Source organism: Dama dama, chromosome 5 (genome assembly GCF_033118175.1).
Source record: "Dama dama isolate Ldn47 chromosome 5, ASM3311817v1, whole genome shotgun sequence".
Taxonomy (NCBI): Eukaryota; Metazoa; Chordata; class Mammalia; order Artiodactyla; family Cervidae; genus Dama; species Dama dama.
The window spans coordinates 78,490,446-78,517,208 of record NC_083685.1 but is presented as its reverse complement, the minus strand read 5'-3'; the positions used below and the strand labels follow the sequence as shown (position 1 = coordinate 78,517,208).

Genomic DNA, 26,763 nt, shown 5'->3' with positions numbered 1-26,763 from the left:
GGAAAACAGCTCTAGGGAAGATGCCTCCTACCAAAGCCACAGGTTTTGTGTCCCTGAGTAAGTATGTTCTAGAGTCCAAAGTCCTTTCCCTGAAAAACAAGTGTGACGCTCAACCTCCTTATTGACTGGGGAAATGCAAATGAAGACCACAAGGGCTTCCCTAGTGGCTCAGTAAGGGTCTGCCTGCCAATGCAGGAGACACGGGTTCAATCCCTGGTCCAGGAAGATCCCACATGCTGCGGAGCACCTAGGCCTGTGTGCCACGATCACCGAGCCTGTGCTCTAGAGCCGGGAACCACAATTCCTGAAGCCCATACACCCGAGGGCCTGTGCCCACAGGAGAAGCCCCCGCGATGAGCCTGAGCACCAGGCTGGAGAGGGGCCCCTGCTCACCACAGCCAGAGACGCGCCCGCGCAGCTGTGACGACCCAGCACAGCCAGAGGTAAATCACACACACACACACACACACACAACGTGACATCACAAAACTGACAACAGTCAAAAAGTCTGACCGTGACAACTGTTGGTGAGAATCCAGGGCAATGAAAACTCCTACCACTACAACCACTCCTAGAGTACAAATACGGCAAGGAGGAGATCTTTTTTTAATGCTTATTTATTTGACTGCAACAGGTCCTAGTTGCAGCCTGCAGGATCTTTGAGCTGAGGTGTGTGGGATCTAGCTCCCTGACCAGGGATCGAATCTGGGTCGTCTGCACGGGGAGCACGGCATCTTAGCCACTGGACCACCAGGGAAGTCCCAAGAAGGAGATCTTCAAACACAGTTTCCAGCAAACTTAAGCCGTTCAGACTGTATGACTCAGCCATGCGAGTCTATTCTGATAAACTCTCACATATACACATCAGGAAGTATGCACAAGGATATTCATATGCACAGCGTGAGCAGACCAAACAAATCAAGAACTTGAATGTCCATTAAAAGGAGAAAAGACAAAGTGTGGGCCCAGTGAACCGCAGCTACAAGGCGTCGACAGGACAGCCCGTGCAGACAGCAAGCTGGACAGCACAAAGTATTCTTCAAGGGACGGAGGAAGCCAGCCTCACAGGGTGGGTGCGTGGGGGCTTCCAACTGGGGAGAAACACACATGAGGTGAAGGGGGCTGGGAATAACACTGCGCTTCCCAGCCACGTGGTGACTGCGTAGGTTATTGCTTTATTGGCATTCATACTTGACTCGTGCATGTCAGATGTTTTTCCATCTATGCAACATTCGTACGTAGACTGGGGCAGGGAGCGGGGTTTGAGGGTAAACTCAAGGCCTCTCCTCTCCATATAACCGGTTTTCCTCTGGAACATCTTGTTCTCTCTGAAGGCATCTATACGTGTTAAGGGCTCTCAGTACTGACTACCACCCTTTTCCCTTGAGTCAAGTCAAAATTCTATCTAGGGGACACAAAACCAAAAGGGAAATCTATCTATTCAGACTGCAAAGCAAGATCTATGCTAGAAAAATCTCCACAACCACAGCACCTGCTAACTGGGCTTGCAAGAGTGCAGAGCGCACCTCCAGGACGCTTTACCTAAGAAGGAAGATCCCGGTGGTGGGCATTCGGCACTGACATCCCTCTTCCAGAGAAAAAACGGAGCATCCTGAGACTTCCTAGGGCCCAGGTCAGAGGTACACAGAGCTTCCTTCTGGGGCATCACCAGTGGAAGGAGTTTCTTCATCAAGAAATTCTTCAAAGGGCTCATCCTCTTACCACATACAAATGCCTGGTCTTTTCCTGCTCAATTCACCCTTCAATCCAGCAAAATTTTCTCTGTATCACTATTGCCTGCATTTCTCTATATCACTCTTGTCCCCAAAGGTACTGGTGGCCAGATGTTGTCCTGCCCGTAGACCAACCACCCACCCCCAACCCCACCCCTACTCTCTACCCATCTGGTTCACCTGATTTACACACCACCTCGGACACCGCCTGTACCTCAAGTCCTCCCTCAACTCCCAGGAATCCGCCCCTACGCCGCCATCCCCACTTTCACTTGAGAAGAGTCATCTGGGGTTCAGTCTCTAGTCCTCCCTGTCTCAATCCAGTCTCCAACCTTGTCACAGTTCCAGCTCCTGAAATTCTATTGCTGTCCAAGGAAAGTGACCCCAGGTATTAGGTGGATAAACATGTCTTTCTCCCAGCAAAACCAAAGTTGTATTGTAAACCACCCCCCTGCCTCCACCTCCGACTTCTCTCTTCCTCTGAGCCCACGTTTACGACGTTCTGAATCAACTCCCTGATCTAATGTAATGACAGAAGCAATGATAATAATGCATACCTACCGCATGTCTAGGATCCTGGTGGCTCAGTGGTAAAGAATCCACCTGCCAATGCAGGAGACGCGGGTTCGATCCCTGGGTCAGGAAGGTCCCCTGGAGAAGGAAATGGCAATCCACTCCAGTATTCTTGCTTGGGAAATTCCATGGACAGAGGAGCCTGGCAGGCTACAGTCCATGAGGTTGCAAAAGAGTCAGACACAACTTAGTGACTAAACAGCAGCAGCATGTTCTACAATGCACCTAGCAACGTGCTGGTCAATATAAGAGCACAGAAAAGAGAGACACAGGCGCCCATATGCATCGCCATGAGACGGGATGCTGCCAGCTGAGAAGAGCAGAGTGCAAATGGATGTATACAAAAGGATCTCTTATTTGTAAATCACAATATATATTTTTGGCACACACAGAAAAGATACGGAAGAATATATTCTAATTCATTAACAGCTGGAGGACAGGCAGCTCTTAGGTACCTTTACCCTGGACGCTACAGATTCTCTAATGCTTCATTTTTTATTATGAACATTCGTTATTTACGTAATAGGGAGACTTTTTAAATAAATCTTAAGAGACAGAGCCAGACAAATCTCCAGTTCTCAGGAAGCTTCCAATCTGGTTGCTAAAGTAAAAGTGAACACACAGGATGGGCGTGAACAGGACGGCAAAAAAAACCAGTTATCCGCACCTTCCAGGAGGAGGGGTCCCGGGTGGCTCACATGGGGAGCCATGTGGGGGAGAATCTGCCTTCCATGCAGGAGACACGGGGGCTGGGGGCCAGTCCCTGGGTCAGGAAGATCCCATGGAGTAGGAGATGGCAACCCACTCCAGTATTCTTGCCTGGAAAATCCCATGGGCAGAGGAGCCTGGCGGGCTACAGTCCATGGGGTCGCAAAGGGTCTAATGTGACACACTCCAGGAGAAGGATGGAATATCACAGATGCCAGCTGTCCATTCTGGGTAATGAATGCCAAAGGAATTAGAAGCAAAGATCAGCTGGCCATAAGTTTTCAGAAGGGTGGGCAGGCAGGGAGGGATTTGCTACCGCAATGGATGGAGAAGCAGAAGGGAGGCATAAAAAGGGGCCAAGTCAGGAGGGACAGACTCCCTGAACTTTACCAGTTTCTAAAGTGGTATGAAATAATCTGCCCTCGCTATAAGTGGCTGATTCTGAATGCACAAGCCAAATATAATCTCTACCAAACCAAAAGGAATATCCCAAATATACCTTTAAAAAAAAACTTACTCTGAAATAATGTTAGAATGACTCTAAGGAATGAAAAAAGAGCTTAGAGTTCCCCTATACCCTTTACCCAGCTTCTTCTAATGTTAATAACTTACATGAACCACAATACATTTATCATACTAAGAAATTAACACTTGTTCAATACTATTAACTATAGACTTCTTTTGGATTGCACTAGTTTTTCCACTGATACCCTTTTTTCTTCTAGGATCCAATCCAGGAAACCATACTGCATTTAAGCTAACTTGTTTTTAAACAAGCAAACATTTTATGATTATTTACTCTCTCTTGCTAAGAAAACGTGCTGGCACTCAGGGCAAAGACTTTGTCCTTCTCCTCATCATCAAAGAAAGCAATCTTTGACAGATCCGCCAGCCTCCAAAAGAACAGAATTTGATCTACAGTGAGATAAAAACCCAGACAATGACCAAACCTCTTAACCCTCCAGGAGCGGCCACAACCCTGTCCTCTCTCCACGGCAACTAACTGGTATTTAAAAGTAATTTATGTTAATTGCAATCGGGCATATATGAACATTACAAAGCAAGCTGGCTTCAAACAAAAAGGCTCAAGAGAGGAGCGTAACAAAAAATTAATTTTGTAAAAGACCTATTTCTTATTCCAACTTGTTTTTAAATATATGTTCTGAGTCACACCCCATTAACCGTCTCAATTTATTAATAATCTCAGGGCAACCAACTATCTCGGATCATGCAAAGAAGAAATCTTGCATAAAAAAGAAAATGAAGTGTCTACACACAAACATTAAGCAGGTAGTCAGCTGTGATGACCAGAGAGAATTATAATTTTTTTGAACCACAATTTGTGGTAGGGCAAAAAGAGGAAGGTACACAAACGAGTAACTCAAACTTTGCAAAGAAAAATTTTCTCCCTGAGCATGAGATTATCAGAAACGACTGGTTCAAAGAAAGTGCTCTGGAATTCCCTCCCCATCACCGAAGTCTGTGACAGCAGAAGGCCCCGTATTCTCAAAGACCCTGCTTTGAGCTGAGGAAATGACGGTGCTGTTTTGGCATTTTAAAGCAAGAACAAATACTTTCGCTATAAAATCCACTTTGTAGATTGAATCAGCAAGACAGCTGTTTATACAGAAACCTTTTCCTTTCTCCCTGCAAGCCCCTCAGTGATTCATATCGGTAATAAAACACTGGCTAGAACAAAGAAAAACAGTTTGAACAAGAGAAAAAGGCACCAACAGCACACCCCACCATCTTAATACCAAGCCAGTCCATTGCTCTGAATGACGCATCTCAGCCCACCCTGTTTGTCAAAGAGAAAAGATGCCCCAAAGCAGGCCAACTTTCGGTGGCAGAGCCAGAATCTGGGTTCTCGTTTGCGGAAAGCGCCCCACGGTGTGCATCTTTGCCACGCCAGGCTCTGAAGTCAGCCTTATTTCTGGCCACAGGCACCTGCACAACTCACTACACCCTCTCTTGGTCTCCGCTCTGCCCACACCATGAGCCTCCATACCAAGCACCCCGGTGGCAGGACCCCAGTATTAAATCCTGAGTGACAGAGGAAGACCTGGAAGGACAGGAAGGCACACAGCCATCCTTCATGGGAAACGAAATGCCAAGAATCCCGTGTGCCCTGAAAGATGAGCACCTTCCCACAGCCCAAGTCTTTCCCGTTGACTCTGCCAGACCCAAGTCCAATGCCTGTCCCCCCGTGAAGCCTTCCCAGCTCTCCCCCTCCGCCCGCCTCGCAGGACCTGTAGCTCTTTCAGCATCCTTCACCTGTGGGCTGTAGCACCTACACCTGCTGATAACCTGCCTTCTCCAACGCTGCAACTCACAGGCCAAGGACACCCCTTCCTCAACACTGTAACCCCAGCACCACACCCCGCATCCAGCCCAGAGCCCGGGATCAACAAATGTTTGCTCGGCGAATGAACACAACCCAGCGAACCCCCAGAAACCACATTCCTAAATGCTAATCACCACTCGCTGCATGAATAATGAAGAAATGAACTAACAACCGTCTCCTTGTTGGCCAAGTTGCCAAGTCCTTCGGGAGCACAGAGAAGGGGTCAACTGACTTGTGGCCGACGTCTGCCGGTCCAAAGACGAGACGGCCCGCCTTGAAGGGGGCCGCGAGCCGCAGGGAAGGGGGGCCACGCCTGTCCCACAGCTGGCAGCTCCCTGAGATGTTACCAGTCCAGCTCACTTCCCCAGGACCACAAGCCCCCAGAGCTGGTCTTGGTGTGGCTGACTCGGGGATGTCAGCGAGAGAGCCCAGCTGTCCACCCCAACACTCATCTGGCAGAGCCCCCTGCACCTGCCAGTACTTAAAACTCAAAGTCAAATGCTCAAACAGCACTCAACTGGGGTGCGCTACCGAGCAAACCACCCAGGCTGGATTTATGAGAGAGGAGGCCCCAATCTCTTCCCCACTTGCTGGAGTAAAAAGGTCATATTCATTCAATCTCGTGCTGGTTAGGCCTGCATGCTCCCAAGTCTAGGATTCATTCTATCCATCAAAAAGAAACAAGCCCATCTCCAGCATGTACTATTTGTAAACTTTCACATGCTGGCCATTCTGACTGGTGCAAGATGGTACCTCACGGTAGTCTTCATTTGTATTTCTCTAATAACTAGCAATGTTGAGCACCTTTCCACAGGCCTACTGGCCACCTGTATGTGAGCTTTGGAGGAATGTCTATTAGGTCTTCTGCCCAGTCTTCAGTTGGGTTGTAGGAGCTGTTTATATATCTTGGAAATTAAACCCTTGTCAGTCACGTCGTTTGCAAGTATTTTCTCCCACTCCACAGGCCGCCTTTTCGTTTTCTTTCTGGTTCCTTTGCTGTGCAAAAGCTTTTAAGTTTGATTAGGTTCCATTTGTTTATTTTTGCTTTTATTTCTATTGCCTTTGGAGACTAACCTAAGAAAACATTGGTACACTTCATGCTGGAGAGGGTGTGGGGAAAGGGGAACCCTCCTACACCACTGGTGGGAATGTACGCTGGGACAGCCATTATGGAAAACAGTATGGAAGTTCCACAAAAAAACTAAAAACAGAGTTATTATATGATCCAGCAATCCCACTCCTGGGCACATATCCAGAGAAAACTATAATTCAAAAAGATACAAGCATCCCTATGTTCACAGCAACGCTGTTCACAATAGCCAAGACAGGCAAACACCAAAATGTCCATCAACAGGTGAATGCATAAAGAGGGCGTGGTACATATGGAATGCTACTCAGCCATAAAAAATAACCAAATAATTCCAAGTGCAGCAATATGGATGACTCAGTGAAGTGAGTCAGAAAGAGAAAGACAAACACCATATACTTAGGGTATTTACCCCCTTCCACAGATACCACTATATGTGGAATCTAAAATATGACACAGTGAACCTACCTACGAAGCAGAAGCACTCACAAACAAGCAAACAGACTTGCGGCCACCAAGGGGGAAGGGTGGAGGGGAGGTGGCCTAGGAGTTTGGGGTCAGTAGATGCAAACTGTTACACCCAGAACGGATGGACAGGAAGGCCCTGCCGTCCAGCACAGGCAACTGTATTCAATGTTTGGGGATAAACAAAAGGGAAAGGAGATTAAAAAGAATGTGTGTGTATACACAGGTGCGCGCGCACACACACACACACACACGTAAAACTGGATCACTTTGCCGTACAGCAGAAATTAACACACCACTATAAATCAATTCAAAAAAAAAAGGGAACTTTCCTGGTGGTCCAGAGGCTAAGACTCCACGCCCCCAAAGCAGGGGGCCCGGATTCCATCCCTGGTCAGGGAACCAGATCCCACGTTCCCACACACCGCAGCTATGACCTGGTGTGGCCAAATAAAGACAATAAATATGCGAAAAGAAAAGCAGCGAGTCTGCCTCAGGAAGCCTCCGTGAGGGTCATCTGTAGGACCTGCCCACTCCCTTACCCACCCCTGGGGAGACACAGAACCAGATATGGACACACACATGAGAGACACAGGAAATGTTTTCAGCTTCTCTGAACAATCCTTAGGAAAAGGAAACATGCATCACCTATCCAGCTACATCTAATATCAACCATTCCTTAAAAGAAAAAAAAGCACTGACTATACAGTCAGAGAATGTGCTATATACATCTAAGAAAAAAAAAGTGTGATCAGATACGTGAGGCTTTTCTAATTCTGCAGGTAATCAACCATGGCAAGGTACCATGAGTACTACCATATCCTTGTTTGGCGGGGGGGGGGGGGTAGTGGTGCAGAGGCAGAGGCAGGCTCTCACTGCCCAGGACTCAGAGCAGCCTTGGCCCCACACCACCCCTCTTCTCTACCTGGGGCCAGGAGCACCCCAAGCTCTGCACATACCCCTTGGTGGCTCCATACTCCAAGCTGGAAGCAGGACAGGCCACGTGAAGTTTCTTCCAAAGGTCAGGGCGCTGGGTCACCCTCTTCCCAGCCTGACCTGCCACCCCGGGATCTGCAGCAAACCCCACCCTGATTCACCAGGAGCAGCTCTGAAAACCACAGGCGCTCAACACTGCTGACCCAGTAGCTAGAGTTTTTTTTTTTTTTTTACCTTGTTGAGTATAAGCAGTGAATTGTTGAAATGTTTCTCAAGTGTGACCCTCCAAGAAGAAAATAACATCCTATGTTTTGGTTCAAAAGACGAGCTCTTTACCTAAAAGGCTCTTACCCTGAAGCTTTTGGTACTGGGAATGATCTCCCTCCCCGCACAGCTTTTGTAGGCTGATGGGTTTTCATCAAGAGGGGCACACCTAGGAGAAGAGGGTCTTTTCTCAGAGCACAGGGGTATATCTGGTTCTCCTTCACTTCCCTAAAATCTTAAGCCCCGACAGGGAACTGACCGAAAGGCTACAGGAAAGGCTAACTCATCATTCCTGGCCCCAAACACTCCCAAAGGCAACTTGGGGTCACCTCACCAATGACAGCCCTGGAGGCCCTGATGACAGTCCCAGACACAGGGGTCCCCAGCAGCTGCAGATCCCAGGGTGAGGCACTCCCCAGCTCCGTTTGACGAGCACCCCAGGGGAGTTCTCACACCTGCACTGGCTCAGCCCTGACTCACCCTATCTCCAGACACCCCACCCTCTCCCACTCCCCCGGATCACCAGACCCAAGGCAGCGGGAGCTTCAAACTCCCGCCCCCACCTTTTCATACTCAGCCTCTGCTCATGTCCAGGTCCTGGGCTCATAAGTAAGGGGTGTCCCTCAAACCCTTCTCAAAGACAACTCTGGTCCTCCCATCGTTCACAAGCCTTCGTGATTCCAGCCTGGCTTTGGGTACTGGTTCCGCATCTTGGACGGAGTGCAACATCCTTCCTGCTCTGGCCCCCAGACCACCTGTCCAGCCTCCGCTCCCACCCAAACCCTGATCCCACTCTCCAGCCCCCTTCCCCAGAGGCCGCTGTCCGACTGCTCTCTCTTGCGCTCTGAAAGTGAAGTGAAATGAAAGCCACTCTGTCCTGTCTGACTCTTTGTGATCCCATGGACTATACAGTCCATGGAATTTTCCAGGCCAGAATACTGGAATGGGTAGCCGTTCCTGTCTCCAGGGGAACTTCCCAGCCCAGGGATCAAACCCAGGTCTCCCGCATTGCGGGCGGATTCTTTACCAGCTGAGCCACAAGGGAAGCCCTCTCAGGTGCCCCAACCCGGTCCCCATAAGTGCACCCCCCGCCCTACCAAGGATCCATCTCCTCCTCTGTTCTCCTGCCTCCACCCCTACCGCAGCATTCTCCCAGCCCCGTGGAGGGCGGGGGCTGTCTTGCACTTCGTGTTCAGCCCTGTCTCTCCATCTCCAGTGTGGTGCTTGGCCTGGGGCGGGGCGGGGGGGCTCAGTCTGTGAAGTTTCCAGCCCTGTCCTGCCTGCCTCATTTCCAAGAAGAGGGTGCTAGCGAGGCTGGGTCCTGGGTTCCACCACCCTGGGCAACCTTGCCCTCCATTTGGGAGAAGCCAGTTCAAGGACCAGCCACCTGATCGGCGGTCCTAAGAGGGATGAGGCCGGAGCGTACAGGCAGCGCAACAGGACCCAGGCCCAGGGCAGCAAGAACCACACCAGCGCGTGCCCTGCTGATGACAGGTCAGGTGCGTCAGCTCCACACGTAAGAAAAAGCAGTAGTCGATCCATCTTTCAGCATCCTCTAATGGTACTAAGCAGTGTGTTTAGCTGTTATTTCAATAAGCCTTATTAAGACCCAATTTTCTTGGGTCTTCTTTCAGATTCTGCAGCATTAAAAGCCTCGCTGCTTAATTACATTAGGAGCACCTGTATATATTATGTGCAATAAATCAACTTTAATTTACCACCGCACAAGGCTATTCATCTTCTCCAGGTTATTTATTGCTCAGTATATTGGTGCTGAATTGTATCCTCTCCACTGTAAGAAAGAACAGTTGGGACAAGAAAAGGCAGAGCTGTATTGCAGAATGCTCCAAGATCCCGATCACACATATACACAGCAAAAAGGCAAGGAAAAGAAACATACAAGAGAATCTTGGCAATCTGCTCCTTGCTATTTTCCCTAAACACTCCCCAAACATTTTGATGTTTTCTGTTGCACGTGTGCACACACATATACCAGTTACCCATTGAAACAGGCCCACAGCTCTTGCTGGCAAAGTGAGAACCGGGCATGGGGCATCGGCTTAGCCAGAAACAGGGACACGTGGCAGGCCAAAGCAGACAGTTTTCCTGGCACCTCACGGCCGCCAGCACTGGCCCAGCCCTTGGACAACGCAGGTGTGCACGCCACTGTCAGCCGTGTCCTACTCTTGGGGGCCCCGTGCACTGCAGCCCGCCAGGCTCCTCTGTCCAGGGGATTCTCCAGGCAAGGATACTGGAGTGGGATGCAATTTCCTCCTCCAGGGGATCTCTCCCGACCCAGGGATCAAATCTGCATCTCCTGCCTTGGCAGGCAGATTCTTTACCGCTGAGCTACCTGGGAAGCTCACAGTGCAGGCAGGAGGACTCAACAGATCCAGGGGCAGAGAGACAGGCTTGTAGCCATCCACACCCACCATGCCCACCCAGCACCGAAATTTAGGCAACCTGGAGCGGGCAGAACTGCTTCCAGGCAAGCGGAGCTGAAGACAGGCGCTACTGGCAACCTTGGGGATCCTCGTGTCTTCAAAAACGCTGCCATTAAGAAAGAGCAACAGGCTTCCCTGGGGGTCCAGCAGCTAAGACCCCACCTGCCAATGCAGGAGACACGGATTTAACCCCTGCGCCAGGAGCAGCCCACACGCCTCAGGGCAGCCAGGCCAGTGAGCCGCAACCACTGACCCCCTCAGGCCCATGCTCTGCGGCAAGGGGGGCCGCCACCGTGAGAAGCCCCCAGCCCCCACAACTAGACAGGGCCCATGAGCAGCCACGAAGACCTAGGGCAAGCAAAAAGAAAATCAGTAAATCTTCAAAAAAAAACCACGGCGGCATAAAGTTCTCTGCAGACCCCCACCCCAACCCCACCACATCGGCTCCACCCAGGCCCTCAGCCACGGTCTTGATTTCAACACAGCCAGCGCAGGGCCCACACGAGCGTCCTGTACTGTGAAGTGTGAGGATCGCTGTCACAAAACCTCAGAGTAAGGCTGTCCGTCCACTCCAGAATAACATACACACTCATAACTCAACCAAGAGGAGGTTCCTGACTCCTTGCCAGGGTCTAGGCTCAGGCCTTTCCTTCCATTAATTTCTCCCAACCACCCCACAGAAGGTACCATGATTCGCACCCATTTTACAGATGAGAAAACTGAGGCACGGAGCAGTTACCTAACTGGCCCAGAGCCCCATCTTTATACCTGGCCAAGGAGTCTGGTCCCTAGACATATACTTTCAGCCATCAGGCTACACTGCCTCTCCCAGCCTAGATCCCCGTTTCCACATACACTGGACAGGCGCCTTTTGTTCTAAATAAAAAGGAGGCAAAAGTCACTGTGACATCATGAGCCCCACAGGCTGCCCATAAAGCCGTCTGGTTCCCCCAAATCCAGGATCTAAAGCCACTGCTTGGCAACCTGCTGGCAATACCCAGGTCTCGTCTCTGGGCTTCCCACAGATCAGACGCGGCAAGCTTCTCTCTCACTCGCTGACCAAAAGCTAGAAACCACGGCGGTACCCGGCGCCGACAGGCTCCTTCCTCCAGCATGGCAGCCAAGCCCTTGGAAACTAAACTAACATCACTAAATATTTCGCAGCCGCGTCCTTCTCATCAAGGGAGCTGTGATGGATTTTATGGCACACGACTGACTTTTTTACAAGCACAGCAGCAACTTTCAACTTCCATTTGATAATTTGCCTTTAATCTGGGCCTCGGAAAATCCCAGGCTAACCCATCTCACCAGACACCCGCTTGAGGGTTCGTTTTACAAGCGACAGAGAAGAATAAAAGGGGAGAAGGGAGGACAGCAGAGTCCTGGCAGGCGAAACTTTTTTTTTAAATGAATTCATTTCAAGTAAAAGTCCCATTTTGTGCATGCAGAGAGGCCCGCTCCTGAGTGAGGAATGCGTGTGTCCAGAGGACGAGAGGGGCAGATCAAACTTACAAGCTTGTAACCAAACTCCTGAAACACGGGAGAACGGAGAAGCGAGTACAAAGTCCCTTTGCAAAAGTTCTCCATGGAAAGCTCCACAGAGAGTTTGGCCCAGGGAAGCAGCCTCCTCTCTGCCCTTTCACTTGACTGGGTCACGGCCCGGCCCAAGTGATTTCCCCGGGCGCCTTCCCCCTCTTGAATTCCAGGAATATTTCACAGTGCAGGTCCTCAGACCCTCGGAACACATACAAACCTCTCCTGTCCTTCCCCCACAGACCACTGATTCTCAGCCAGAGGTGTGTCGCCCAGGAGACATCCGACAGGGCCTCCTGGAGACATTCTTAGGTGTCACGACTGAGGAAGGGGTGTCCCTGGCGTCCAGTGGGCAGCAGACAAGGATGCTGGGAAGCATCTTACAACATGCCCAACACAGCCCGCCACACCCAAAGCACTATCCAGCCCACAATGTCAACAGGGGCCCAGGCTGAGAAACGCTGGGCTGGAGCGCTGAAAAGTAACTACACATCGACGCTCAGAGTTCTCACAGCCCCTACTCCTTCTCCTGACGCTTCCCCAGTGGAAACGCGGGTTCGATCCCTGGGTCAGGAAGATCCCCTGGGGGTAGGGGGGGGGCGCGTGGTGACCCACTCCAGTATCCTCACCGGGAAAATCTCGTGGACAGGGGAGCCTGGTGGGCTACAGTCCACAGGGTCAAAAAGAGTCGGACACGACTGAAGCGACTGAGCAAGCACGCCTACATGCAACTCTTGTATCACCACCCTCTCCCACCACCCCGCTAAATAAAGGAAGAATCAGAAACTCAACCGAGCCATCTGTCATCTGGATGCAGAGGGTCTGCATGGTTAGAACCTCCCTCACTGTCCAGCAAAAGCCCCTCTCAGATAGGGGTCAGAGAAAAGGGGCGTGACCCAGGAGATGCTGGGGCTCCAATCGACCTTCTCAAGTGGCCTGGGACGTCAGCCCTAAATTGGCAGACCAACCCTCGGGGGTCGGGGGGTACTGTGCAAAGAAGAGAGGAGGGCACAGCGAAACTTCTGGGGCCTGGAAGCCCAGACAGCACACTGCAGCAGCTCCATCCAAATCAGCAAAACTAACCGCCTGACACAAGGTCTAACCCGTGCACAAGCTCTGGGCTTCCCGGCTGGACCATCGGCATTGAGCGGGCACCTGCTGGAAGCCAGGCATCACGCCCTGGGGAATGTGTCAGTGTCCACAACCGCCAGGCAAGCCTACCGCTCCCACTTCACACAGGACGCACCCGAGCCTCAGAGAGGTCACGTAAGTCGGCCAAGTCACACAGCCAGGATTCAATCCCAGAACTGTCTCTAAGACAGGCTCTATCTACCAACATGGCGGCTCTCTTCCGCCAATGTGACCCGGGCCGAGGGCTGGAGGAATAAAGCAGGAGGAAGCCCACATTCACCCTGCGTCTGCTCTCCCACACCCAGCCCGACTGCCGTTTCTGGAAGGGGACAGTCTGATACCTGTCTGGTCTACCGTGTCCCGCCTGAAAGCTGGCCCAGCACCACCCTCTTCCTCTTCCCACTCCAGGCACGGTCATGGGTGCACGGACTCTGCAGAGCAGGGTGAAGGGGACTGATTCCACCCAGGACCCACCGAAACCTACATCCTGCCCGCTTCAGGCAGGGCCTGCGATGGAACCCGTCTGATTGTGTGAGACTCACGAAAGGGGGGCTGAGGACCGGGCTGGCTGTGCATGTAGTTCCGGGGGTTTAACGAGGCAGGCAGAGGGGTCCTGAAGGCCTCGGTGGAGAGCAGAAAGGCCGAGGAGCACCCAGAGCCTCCTCCCGGAGCTGAAGCCCCAGCTCCCCCTCCCCGACCCCCAGGTTTGGACACACAACACAGCCTGGGGCTGAGGAACTGGGTCAGGACTGGACCGTGGACGCCGGTGGTCCTCTCTCTGAAACCCATCCTTAAATGTCCTCCCCAGGCTGGCCTCAAAGGGTTTACAGAAGAGACGACGGGCTGGCCACCATCCAGCACCCACATTCGGGGAGGATGGGGCTTCAAGCTCAGGCACCCTGAAGGAAGGGAGGGAGACAAGAAGGGACAGAAGGAAGAGGCTTTTGAGACCACGTATTTGCAGAACACTATCAGAGACCATGCATACGGAGTGGACGGGGGCTGCCTTCTTTTTTTATCTTTAAGTTCCCAATGCCGAGAGAAAAGTTGCTTCAGCAGCCTCTGCAGGCTCTCCAGGCCAGCCCCTCTCTCAGCTCCGCTCAGTGGCTGCGTTCTCCCCTGCAGGACTCCTCACTTCACGGCGAACTTCACCCCACCTCGGCGTTTTAATGAGCAGCCCCGAGTCTCTTCCCAATGCGGCCGGCTGCCCGCCCACCCCCAGAACATGCCTTCCTAACTCTGCTTGTTCACTCTGAGGAAGGGGGGCAGGTTTACGGGGAGGTCATTTTGCCTTAGGAAAGGAACAAATTAAGCTGAGGCCCACAGTGGGCTGAGGAATCCACTCTCCATCAGACGAGCGACCTCGGGAAAGGTCGCTGACTGCCCCTGGTTTACGGGGCCCGGACACCAAGCACCTCTGAGAAGCCCAGCGAGCAACCGTGGCACGCCAAACGCTTTTATGGGGTGGCTCTTAAACACTCCAGAAATCCGTCCCGTTCCTTACAGAACAGCGAAAAACAAAAGTGTTCCCCAGCAGGAGGGGGAAGCCAGGACGTGATTATGAGCAATTAGTGAATCAATGATTCTCAAAGACGCTGATTTAGGCCAGCAGTTCTTATTAGCGACCCTCGAGGAAAATGCAAGGACACACAGCTTTGGGGTGGGGGCGTGGAGGGGGAATCACCACAAGTCACCTTGAGAGCTTTCCCCCTCTGAACACTTAAAATCTGTGCTCAGTCTTTAAAGAAAGAACTATTTGTGAGTTGTTTCCTTAGATGCCAAAAAAAAAGTGAAACTACAGTCACCAGTTCTATTGGCCGCCATAAAATTACTCTCCCCAACAGGACAAGGAGTTCGCTATCAGTCAGAACAAGGAGTTCAGTATCAGTCGAAAGAGAGAAAATAAAGAAAAAGAAGAGCAGAAGGAAGGGGCTAAGGGAGACGGAGGGAGAAAGATCCCGGCTGATCCGAACAGCAGGACCTTGCCCTGTCCTCAGCAGCAGGTGAGGAGAGAAAACAGATTGGGTGTCCCCTCCCAGGATCGACTCCTCCTCGGACAGAAAGTATCCTTTGGCATCTTTTTTAACCTAGAACTGCTGACCCTTCCAATCAACTGTCCAGGAAAGCAGACCCACAGAAAGTGTGAGCAACGTTGCTGGCTGACGCGCACTCAGGAAAGAAAATGTTTCTAAAAATATAATAATACTTGCTGGGAAAACAGGGTTCTGTTTACGCAGAAATCCTCAAGAATACCTCTTCGGGGAGATGTCCCTGTGACTGTTTTTAGACATGCAGTTCTATACCGCAGAACTCAAAACAAGTGCCCAGACACAGCCAGCTTTCCCAGGTACCCTACGGCTCTTCCCCCAACGGCTGTATGTGAAGACTGCTCACAGCACACAGCCCTGCATGCTTCTCCTCCCGGCCCCGGTCCTGGAAAGTGCCAGGCCAGCCCTCCCACTTGTCATGTGTGTTTTCTTTTCCTGGGCCACCCCCTCCCACTTGTGTGTTTTTTGTTTTTTGTTTTTCCTGATTTGCAAGCACCAGGAGCAGCACTGAGGAACGTCGGTTCAATGTGAAAATGCAGAGGTGCCAACCAGCCTCCTAAATAAAGCCTCGTCTGTCTACTGGAAACTTCTTTACTGGTTCATTTGTTTGGTTCCTGCCGCTCTGTCAATGTATTTACTCCAAGCAGTTGGAAGAAGACAGCAGAGGAAAACAAAAACAAGGGCCTTCTTCCTAGGACAGAAGGAAAGGGGCATCCTTGAACTCAAACAGTTCCCCTCCGCACCTATCCACACCTCTCTGAAAGTCTGCTACTCCCCAAGTTTGAAAACAAGAGTGTGTTCTGGCCCCTCCGGCAACCCTCTGAGCTGGGCTGGACAACCGCACTGAGGAACCCTCATCTGAAAAGGTGAGCCCCAGCTGAGGGAAGCAAATCATCTTTTATAAGTTGGAAAGACAAAACTTCTGAGAAACCGAAGCTAATCTATGTACTAAACCTACTCCCTTCCTCCTACGGAAGCTCCGAGAAAGGGGAGGAGTTAAGGCAGAAACAAATCCAAAACCTGATCCCTGCTCAGCTCACAGCTTCAAAAAACTGTTACCAAGTTGCCTCCCCCCAAGGCAAAAAACAGAGGCAGTTTTAATTCTCCACCTCTCTGCTCCCATTCCCCCGAAGTTCCCTCCCTGCAGCGGGGTCAGGAGATGTCATCCATCCTTTAGTACTTCCCCTCCATTCTTCTCATCTCCAAGGTGACCAAAAAACTCCTTCACCCAGATAAACAAGAACCCTAAACTTTAAAACTGTCTTATTCCCAATAACTGTCTTTGACCGTATTTTAATTAAAAGCTTTCTTTAAAAACCGGGGTCAGGGGACATCCATGGCGGTCCCGTGGTTAAGACTCTGTGCTTCCACAACACGGGTTCAATCCCTGGTCTGGGAACTAAGATTCCACAGGCCACGTTGAGCAGCCAAAAAAAAAAAAAAAATTGGCGTCAGAGTTTTTATGTGTGATTACAGTCAAACCACACCACCCCCATCTCCTCCTTAAACCAGCTTTACGCCCAGTCATTTACAAATATGGATATTTTTCAAATTTCAAAGCCAGCTGTGGCCACACAGCTGTAGGCAACAAAGCTGTCAAGAGAAAACACACACATACACACCTCTAAAACACATACCTAGAGCACACAGCTTTATTTTTTGTTTGGAGTGAGAGACACATGAGTGTGAGTTCTGGGCCAGCAGCTGAGCTGCAACACGCTGGGAGGAGGGGTGGGGACCAGCTCTGGGCTGAGCCTTAAGGACAACTGAAGGCAGAGCCCCCCTGGACCACCTCCTGGCCAGAACCAACCCGGGGTGGAGAGCCGGAGGGGCCGTCAGGGCACCTTCATTAAAGAGATGCAAGGAGACAAGAAGGAAAGGAAACCAACACCCCGACACTGCTCAACTAAACAGGCCCCTTGTCAGAATCAAAAAGCAAAATAAACGTTGGGCCATGCAGATCCAGAACATCAGAGCCACAGGCCTCCCCGGTGAGGGCCGCCCCCAACACCCTCGACTCGCCTGAAGCTGCCTGCTTCTGCTGGCACCAGGTCCTTTAAAGACTGTTTACAAACAGCGATCGCTATTTCCTAACTCGAGGGTCTCCTGAATAGGAACAGGGCCCCGCCGGGCACACTGTGAATGCGACCCCAGCCCCCAGGGACCTGCCACCTCGGCTGGGAGCCCCTGGGCTCGGGGAACACCCCCACACACACACAAAGATCACGCCGCTGCGGCAGCCACTTGTGTCCAATACTTCCACATCCTCCACCTACTCTGCTGCCCCAGGAGCCCCGTCTCCCCTTCCCACCCACTGCCTCTCCAGGGTCTGGATGGAGCTTTGTCACTGGTGCCGTCTGTTGTCATTTGGAGATTTTTTTGGTTTGGGGGTTTGGGAAGAAGCTATTTCTTTCCCCTTTCTCTCTTTCATATCTAAATACATGTTCACGAGCTCTCTAAGTGGCTGAAGGCTTGGCATCCATCTCAAACACATCTATAATGGATCAGAAGCCAAAATCTGTTTCTGATTATCACAGACAAATCAAGCCCCCTTCGAGCTGGGGGGTGGGGGCAAAGAGAAAAAGACAGGGGCTCCTGAAAGGGTCTCAGACACAAACCGACCTCTGGGCTCGGCCCACAGAGGAAGGCCTTCAGCCCCAGGAGCTGACATTACTGACTGACCCCTCTGCCTATAAACTTCCCAGCCGCCCTCTCTGCAGTTTATGGGTGGGGACTCCACACCTATCGCTTTCTAGAAACCCTGGCCAGCCTGAAAGGGAAGGAGGGGAGAGGAGAGAGGCCCAGGAGCCCCGTCTCCCTACAAAAAGGCCAGCCCCCACACGGAGAACACAGCTGTGGGAAGATGAAAAACACTTTATTGTTTAAAGAGTAACAGAGGCTTGCTGGACATGGGCAATTTAAAATTAAATACGACTCCCGTCACAGCCGTTTGCAGTTAAAGGTGAGCACATTCTTTCAAAAGCAAAACCATTCCTGCCAGAAGGGTTTCCTTCCACGCGGGGACCCAGATGCCTCCTCAATTATTAAAGCTTTAATAGCTGGCCACCCAACTGCCCTGGATGGCAAGCTTCTTGCACGATGTGTTTTCTTTAAAAAAAAAAAAAAGTCTTGTCCTCCCGCTCCATCCATAGAGCACAGAGTACAGGCTTTAGAGAAGGTGAGTAGTCTCTTGAAGCTGAGGTAAGGGACTCAATGATAAAACCTTCGCAAGGATTCTCAGGGCCTATCTACCTACTGGGACAGTGACATATGTAAGACTGGCTAAAACATTTCCCCCAACACACCCCTTCCTACCTTCACACCCCTGCACCCCGCAGAATGCAGAGGGGACCGAGGTAGCAGGGGACACTGAGACCCAGACACTGTCCCGAAAGGACGCCGCATCAGCCCTCCTGGCCACACTCACACACACACATGCACACACACACACGGCCACACACTCACACACAGCCTCACACACACACATGGCCACACACTCACACACAGAAAGCCACACACGGCCACACACTCTCATACACACACCCGGCCACACACACTCACACACACACACACACGGCCACACACTCACACACACACGGTCACACACACACACACGGCCACACACTCACACACGCCACACACACACACACAGCCACACACTCACACACAGCCTCACACACACACACGGCCACACACTCACACACGGCCACACACTCACAGCCAGCCACACACACACATGGCCACACACACACACGGCCACACACTCTCACACACACACACACACACGGTCACACACATGGCCACACACGGTCACACACACACAGCCACACACACACACACTCACGGCCACACACTCACACTCACACGGCCACACACACTCACACACGGCCACACACTCTCATGCACACACACTCACACACTCTCACACATACACAGCCACACACTCACACACACACACGGCCACACACTCTCACACACACACACACACGGCCACACACACACACACACGGCCACACACGGCCACACACTCACACTCACACGGCCACACACACTCACACACGGCCACACACTCACACACACACGGCCACACACACTCACACACACACACACACGGCCACACACACACACACGGCCACACACTCTCACACACACACACACAGCCACACACTCACCACAGCCACACTCACACGCACGCACACACACACACACACACACACACACAGAGGCGCTGCTCCAGTCAGTCATGTCAGTGAGAATCACACTTGAGGCCGGCCCTGATTTCAGGACAGGATTCACTCTGCAGCCTCGCCAGGGGTGGGGAGTGGGAGGCCTCAGGCCTCTGCCTTGTCTGGTGCAGAATGGACCCCCTGCAGGCTGGCCCCTGGGAGGAGCAGCAAGGCTTGCAAGGAGAACCTTCCACGGCCCCCACCCCCCACTATCTGGGGATCCTTGGGAAACACCAGGCTGGCCTGCAGCCTGCCGAAGCCCTTTTTCAGTGTTTCCATCTAAGCGCTCCCTCTGACCACAGGACCAAGCTCACCAGGTCTGCAAGGAACCCCAGTGACCCCAAGCAAAGACATGACCCCCCCAAGGTCACCAAGCAAGGGGCACCAGCGCAGCCTGAAGCCAAGCCCGGAAGCAGCGACTCCTCATCTCCCGACTTTGCTCTCAGAGGAGACAGAGCCAGAGCAGTCAAAGCGGGGACAGACTGCCGACGCTGCGTCCCCGCCAGCCACTTCCACCTGGCCCCACGCAGCACCCGAGCTGCAAATGCGTTTCAGGTTGCTTTACCTCCAGCAGGCTCCTCTGCCCTGTGCTGGGCGTCCTTTGTCTGCTCCTGGCCTGGTTCCTCCCCGAGTTACCCGCCCCCCCCCCCCCCAACGCGGCAGGCCTGTTGCTGGGCAGCTCTCTCGGCTGTCAGTCAACCTGCCTGCTTTACTCCTGAAGGTCCTTTTACACAAGGCGGCCTCGCCGGGGCAGAACGGCTCCCCTCTCACGTGAAGAGCCAGCTCGGGGCCTCTGCTGCACGCGTCTGCACTCGGGAAAAGCCAGAAACGCAGTCAAAGCGTTCTCGGGAAGACATGATCCTAGCTTGGGTTCTGCTCGAAGGGAGAACTAAATGGAACAGGCTGGAGGAGAGTCAGCCCAGGAGAACCCAGCCAGGGAGAGAGTTTGCAGCGCCCGTGAGCCGCAAGGCACCCGGAGAAGGAATGCAGAGGTGAAGACAGAACCAGCTCCCCTTGGGTCAGTCTCAGCCTCTGGAGCTGGGCTGGGAAGGATTATCATCTGCCCGCCAGGCAAGTGGGGTGGAGGACTGGACACCGGCTGGAGTGCCAGTGCAGACAGCAGACCCTCTATTCCTCACGCAATTCCCACCACCTAAGATCCATGCTCCATGGGCAAGCGTGGCCCTCACCCCTCCAGGCTGAACGGGACAGGCACTCACTGGACCCACTTGCTGGACCACCAGGGAATGGGCTTCACCACTCACTCCTCTGGGATGAGCACCCACAGAATAGCAAGCCCCCCGGAGCCCTCACACCTCCCGTGATACCGCCAAGCCCAGGTCTGGGTCACAGGACCCACAGCATCCTGCCCAATTCACGAGGCCACACGTGGTGACAAGATCATGCAGGTTCCTCCCCACAGACCCCTGGCCTTCGCAGAACTCATCCAAGGGCCCCTGGACCACAGGGTGCGCTTTCCCCAACCCCCATCTGACCTGTCCACGCCCAACCAAAAACTCACTCACAGCTCCCTGTGGCCTAAAGCTATGGTCCCCAAAGTAGGATTGGGGGGTGGGGGGGCATGGCAGGGTGGTGGAAAGAAGACCAGAACTTTTATTTGCATTTAGCTTTTTCTTCTCACCCTTTTTTTATTTGTTTGTCTATGCCTTGGGAGGTACACAGCAGTTTAGCACAGTAGTATACGCGTGTCATTTATAAATAAGTAGACAAGCGCATCCTCAAAGTTTACTAATGGGGTGCATCACCAAAAATGAGCAGACTTCCAGATGGGACGTTAAACTCAACCCGAGCCTGGCTCACCTGTCCGGCCTGAGTCTCCCTCAGGCCCCAGCGTGGGCAATCACAGCGAGATGGGCTGGGGTCCGTCCACTGGGACAAGTCACACTTGCGTCTCACCCTAACACTGCCTGCTCGCCCAGCTGTCAGGCTCCACGCGGCTTTCTCCCGCTCTGCCTCTGTGAGCGCAGCCCTACCACCATCCCTTCCACCAGGCCCCTGGACGCCCCGTCACGCCCCGCGCCTGAGGCTCCCACGAGCCGCTCTCCATGTGGAGCACCACAGCATCATTTCCCAAAACTCATCATCTCCCATCCCGTCTCACACCCTGTAGTGGATGCCTCAACTCTTCAAGGGTGAGAATAAACCTCAGCCCCGGAACCCACAGCCTGCCTCCTGGATCACCACTCTCCCTGCACCGCCACGCTCCAGCACACGGGTGCGCTCCCATCCCCCCGCCCCAAGCTCCCCTAGGTTCCCCTCCTAATCCAGCCTCCAAGTCCTTCTCCAGGAAGCCTTCCCCAAACCCCGCCTCGCTCCCTGAAACTGCCCATGTGCTTTTAGCATTCATGATAATCGCTTTCCAACGCAGGATGCTCTCACAAGTTGTTCAACGGATATATCTCCTGCCAGGTGGAAACGCAGGGACTGGACCCCACTTTGCAGCTCTGGCCAGGCTCAGGGTCAGAGCTCCAGACGCCCCTGGGTGGTCAGCCAATCCATATTTCACCACACCCTCCCCAGGACCCTACACTCCCACCCGTAAGAAACAACCTGCCCCGCCCCCCAAAAGCGGAACTGTCCAGCTGCTCCCACGGTTCCCTCGTCTGGGAGGACCTCCCCTCTCAAGACGCAGCTCACGAGTCCTCCTCCGAAAGGCCTGCGCTGCCCGCTCCTCTTCGGTGTCACTCCTGGGCACAGCCACTGGAGTCACCCCAGCACCTGCCCTGTTTACACCCCTGCTCCCCTCTAGCCTGGGGGCTTGGAAGGCAGGACGAGGGCCCAGTCGGAGTCTTCCCAGGCCCCAAGAGACTTTCTTTGTCCAAAACGAGGCCTGGTGAGCATGTGTTTGTTACTCAGTCGTGTCTGACTCTTTGCAACCCCATGGCCTGTAGCCCACCAGGCTCCTCTGTCCATGGGATTCTCCAGGCAAGAACACTGGAGTGGGTAGCCATTGCCTTCTCCAAGGGATCTTCCCAACCCAGAGATCAAACCCAGGTCTCCCGCATTGCAGGCAGATTCTTTACCATCTGAGCTACCAGGGAAGCTCATTTTGCATAGATTCCCTTTTCTCCTTTCCTGCAAGATGCTTTCTGCCACAACTCCCTCTCTCCACCCTCCCTTCAAGGGAATAACACTAACAGTCCAACAACACCTCCAAAGGCTTTTCCATCTCCAACACCGAATCAGGCCTGCCCGGGAAAGGGAAGCGAGGCAGCAGCGGGTGGGGGCCGGCTGGTCGTACAACGCCGGTTCCACAGCTCCTCAGGGCAGGGGCCACAGAGGGCGGGACCCACCACCACCTCAGACACTCCTCGGGCACACACCAGGCATAAGCAACAGGCGCTGGGGCCAACTTAAAACCTCACCACGAGGGGAGGGCTGTGGGAGAGGAAGAAATCAAGAGAGACAGATCCTTTGTCCGCCCCACACACTTAAGAACATCCTGAAATCGCAAACGGCCTTTGATCAGGCCTGCCTCAGTCAAGCAAGGCCTCCCAATTTCAGAGAGTACCAGACACGGGTTTCCAAAAACTAAGAGTCTCCACATCGCTTGGCACCAGGCCCTCCTCTTCTGCCCTCCCCCTCCTGCTGCAGCCGGGACGACACACAGGTAGGCCACGGTCTCGGCGCCTGTGGAGCTATCTGGCGCCCCGGGGACGCAGGCGGGCCCCCCCACAGCCTCCTCTGGCCTGCAGGGCCCCCGGGGCAGCCAGGGCCCACACCTGGACCATGCCTGATCACTGCCAGGGCACATCATCCTGCAGCTGCAGACCAGGATCTCAGGGGGACCTCGCCTCCTTAAGCCCAAATCTCCCTCCGTGGGAGCTTCTGTCCGAAGCCGAGAGTCCATCTGTGGAGCGCAGGTGTCTCTTGCAGGTGAAATGTCCTGGGCACCTTTGGTCAGACCTCTGCAGACCCAACCACCTCCCTCCCAGCCAGCCGTGCCCAGCTCTTCACGAACACTCGCACGCAATCCTAGCAACAACCCTGGAAGAGAAATACCAGTCTCACATCATTGCACTTTACAGACTGGGAAATCGAGGGCTAGCCACGTCAAGTGAACTTTCCCAGGTCCCACAGCTAGGCAACTCCCAGGACAGAAAGAAAACTGTAAGACTGCTCTCCTGCTAAGCCTGTTCTCACAAACCCAAAGAACAGTTGGTCCACACCACGCACCACCCGCTCCCCCCGCCCAGCCTTCCTCAGTCTACACATGAGGAAACGGAGGCTCGGGCCTGCAAGACAACTGGCCCGAGGTCAAGTTCAGCTAAGAAGGAAAAGCCAAGCCTCTCCCGCAGAGCCTGGATCGTCCAGCAGCCCTTCCCCCCACTCCCAACACCGCTGCGAAGAGAAAACCCACTCACACCCACAGGCCAAGCAAGAACGACCCCTGACGTTGTCTAAGCTGAAGCGCGCAGGCCGCATACTCCCGAGGGCTCTTCTCCCCTAACTGGAGCGTGGAGCCCGCTGGCTGCCTGTCCTTGTCCTTTCTGCCACCCAGCCCAGAAAGCCCGAGTCAGCACTGGTGAGGCCTGGAAGCGAAGACCTGGAGCCTCAGCACAAAATGAAGCGTCTGCCTGTGACCTGGCATGAAGAGGTCTGTTGCCTCAGAGAAATTCTAGCATCAACCAATTTGGAAGCTCAGGAAATGAGTCACGCCTCTGTTAGGACGCCGGAGAAGTGCCCTTCCCTCACAGAGAAGGAAACTGAGGCAGAAAGCAGTGGCAACAGGCCGGCCGTACCCCACGCTGCTGCAGACAGGGGACAGGCCGACGCAGGTGGGATTTCTTCTGGACTCAGACACCCCACTTTTGTCCTGCTGCTCCCTGAAGATCCAGGAGAATCCGGGGCCTTCCTTCAGGACACAGGCACTCACCCCCGTTCCCGCTGGCTCTGTCTTTATTCCCTTGGCTTTTAAAACCCAAAAACTTTTACCAAAAGCAGGCACATGCAGAAAGGAGCCACGTCTGTCACGACAGGAAGCTCCCTCATCAAGCCAGCGAGGTCTGAACCGGCTCCTAATTAATATTAACCCTCCAAATCAGAGTCATGCTCAGAAAACCTTGGATGAAGAGACACAGGGCGGGAGGGGAGTCTCCAATTTTCTTCTTACTTCATCTGGAAAATTAAGAGCACCGCTGATTTGAACAAGAAATCATCAAGGAAACCAATCACAACTCCACAAGGCCCATAGCGTGATGGACTTGGATGTGTAACCTGCCACTCGCATGCCCTGAAATTAAAATGATTGTGGCAGGAATAGCAATGATGGCCTGGGTCTGTCCCTCCTCCTCCATCCTTAGCAGACACAAAAACCCCTAGAGGAGAGTGTGAAGGAGAGATCAGGCAAGGGATCATCCTCAGTCGCCACAATAAAGCGGCAGAAACCCGGTCAAGGACGGCACACCCCGGTCCTTCGGGTGCAGGCGTCCCCCGGGACCCTTTACCTGAAGGATAACCATGGGGACAGCAAACGCAGAGCACCGAAGGGGTAACAGTGTCTGGAGACCCCCCACTCCAAACCCAACATTTATTTGCTGTTTCTGCATTAATTACAATAAACTGCTTCATAGCCTAGTGATCACTTAATGGAGCAGCAAATACGGCTTTTTCCCTATAATTAGTCAACATAATCTACGACGAGTTCGCCCCTCCCGGCCACGCCTTCCCATCCTCTGCACACTAACAGTGTCTCCCCGCCTCCACTCACGACCCCCTTGGATCAGCACCTCACTCCCCGTCTCCGACAACACCCGGCCGGTTGAGTCCACCCGACAGATACAAAGGTGAGGGGACAAATCCAGAAAAGAGCAAAGAGATCAAGATGGGCAAATGGCAGATACCCTAAGATCTGGGGGCTCCCCCGGGCGTGGCAGAAGAGCCGAAGGCAGGGACCCACCAGGCGACGGCTGGGAAGGTGTCCTGGAGCTCTGCTCACAGACGCCCACTCACATGACGGGCTTCCCTCGGGGCTCAGCTGGGAAAGAATCCGCCTGCAAGGCGGAAGACCTGGCTTCGATCCCTGGGGTGGGAAGATCCCCTGAGGAAGGGAAAGGCTGCCCACTCCAGTATTCTGGCCTGGAGAATCCCATGGTCCACAGGCTCGCAAAGCGTCGGACATGACTGAACGACTTTCCCGTCAACATACACACACGACGGGACCCATGGGTCTGTGGACCAACACCTCTTACTTCAAGTCCTCAGGTGAAAGGCTCTGTGAGAAGGTAACAACACCCCCCCAATACTAATGTTTTCCCTCCCTCTCAACCGTCCTTGGACACAGCTCGGAGCCTGTCTTTCCCTGAAGTTATTCCTTCCTTCTAAACATCCCCCAAACCTCTTCAGCCATCCAGCCAGTGCATCCAGGGGACCACTGGAGGTCAAAGGAACAAGCCCGCCTTCAAACATTTGCCGACACCATCTAAGATTCTTGACAAAATAAAAGCACCGCCTTACTCCTGAAAACCCAGGTAGATTAAGGATCCCAACACCCTCCTTTTACAAGTCTCTCTACTTAGCACTAAGACCTTCTCAGCTGACTTCAGGTGTTTTCATCTCCAGCCAGAGCAGAAAACTTTGCATCTTTCTCAGGTTCATGATACAAAATAAAATTTTAAAAAATTCCCTGGTCACGGGGTGGGGCGGTGGTGGAGTCTAGGAGAGGAATTAACATGTTCTAAGTGTCAACCGTCCACTAGGTGCTTATCTGCAGAGTCTCATGTCTCATTTCAGACCCGCGACTCTATCACCCAGCTTTCTAGATGAAGAACTGAAGCTCAGAAAAGCACAGACACCTTCCTGAGGTCACAGAGTTAGTGGCAGCAAGGTTCCCACCAGGTCCCTATGGGCTCAAATGCTGTGCCCCATCAAAGCATGTGCCTCGTGTGCCATAGCGCCCACACCTGTCTGCATCCAAAGGACAGCAATTCCACTTAAGTCACATATATTCACAGGTAAACATAATGCACTTGTTTGTGTGTGTCTGTACACATATGCTCTTTTGCAGTTTTCAAATATTGAGTTTAGAAATAACAGGAAGGAAGAAGACTGCTGCCCTTAAAACAACTCTCCAACTACCAAGGCAGGCCTTTGCCCAATCCTGCCATACCGACATCTGCATGCCAGGCACCGTCCTGAGCACTTCACATTTCAGCTCCTGTAATCCTCACGACAACCCCATGAATGCAACACTGCCACCATCTTACAGATGACACAGCTGAGGCACAGAATATTTAGATAAACTTGCTCAA

General features: G+C 52.9%; 1 protein-coding gene across 7 annotated transcripts in view; it reads right to left on the bottom strand.

The window, feature by feature from the left end:
• MSI2 (musashi RNA binding protein 2) overlaps positions 1-26,763 on the bottom strand; it is a 401,974-nt gene that overhangs the window by 357,909 nt on the left and 17,302 nt on the right. For 5 of the 7 annotated variants that reach the window (XM_061142598.1, XM_061142599.1, XM_061142601.1 and 2 more), the window contains exon 6: positions 2,295-2,384. The exons of the other annotated variants lie outside the window; for them this stretch is intronic. In XM_061142598.1, the coding sequence (XP_060998581.1) occupies positions 2,295-2,384 (90 nt within the window). The remainder of the gene's footprint in view (positions 1-2,294; positions 2,385-26,763) is intronic. 7 annotated transcript variants of the gene reach the window in all.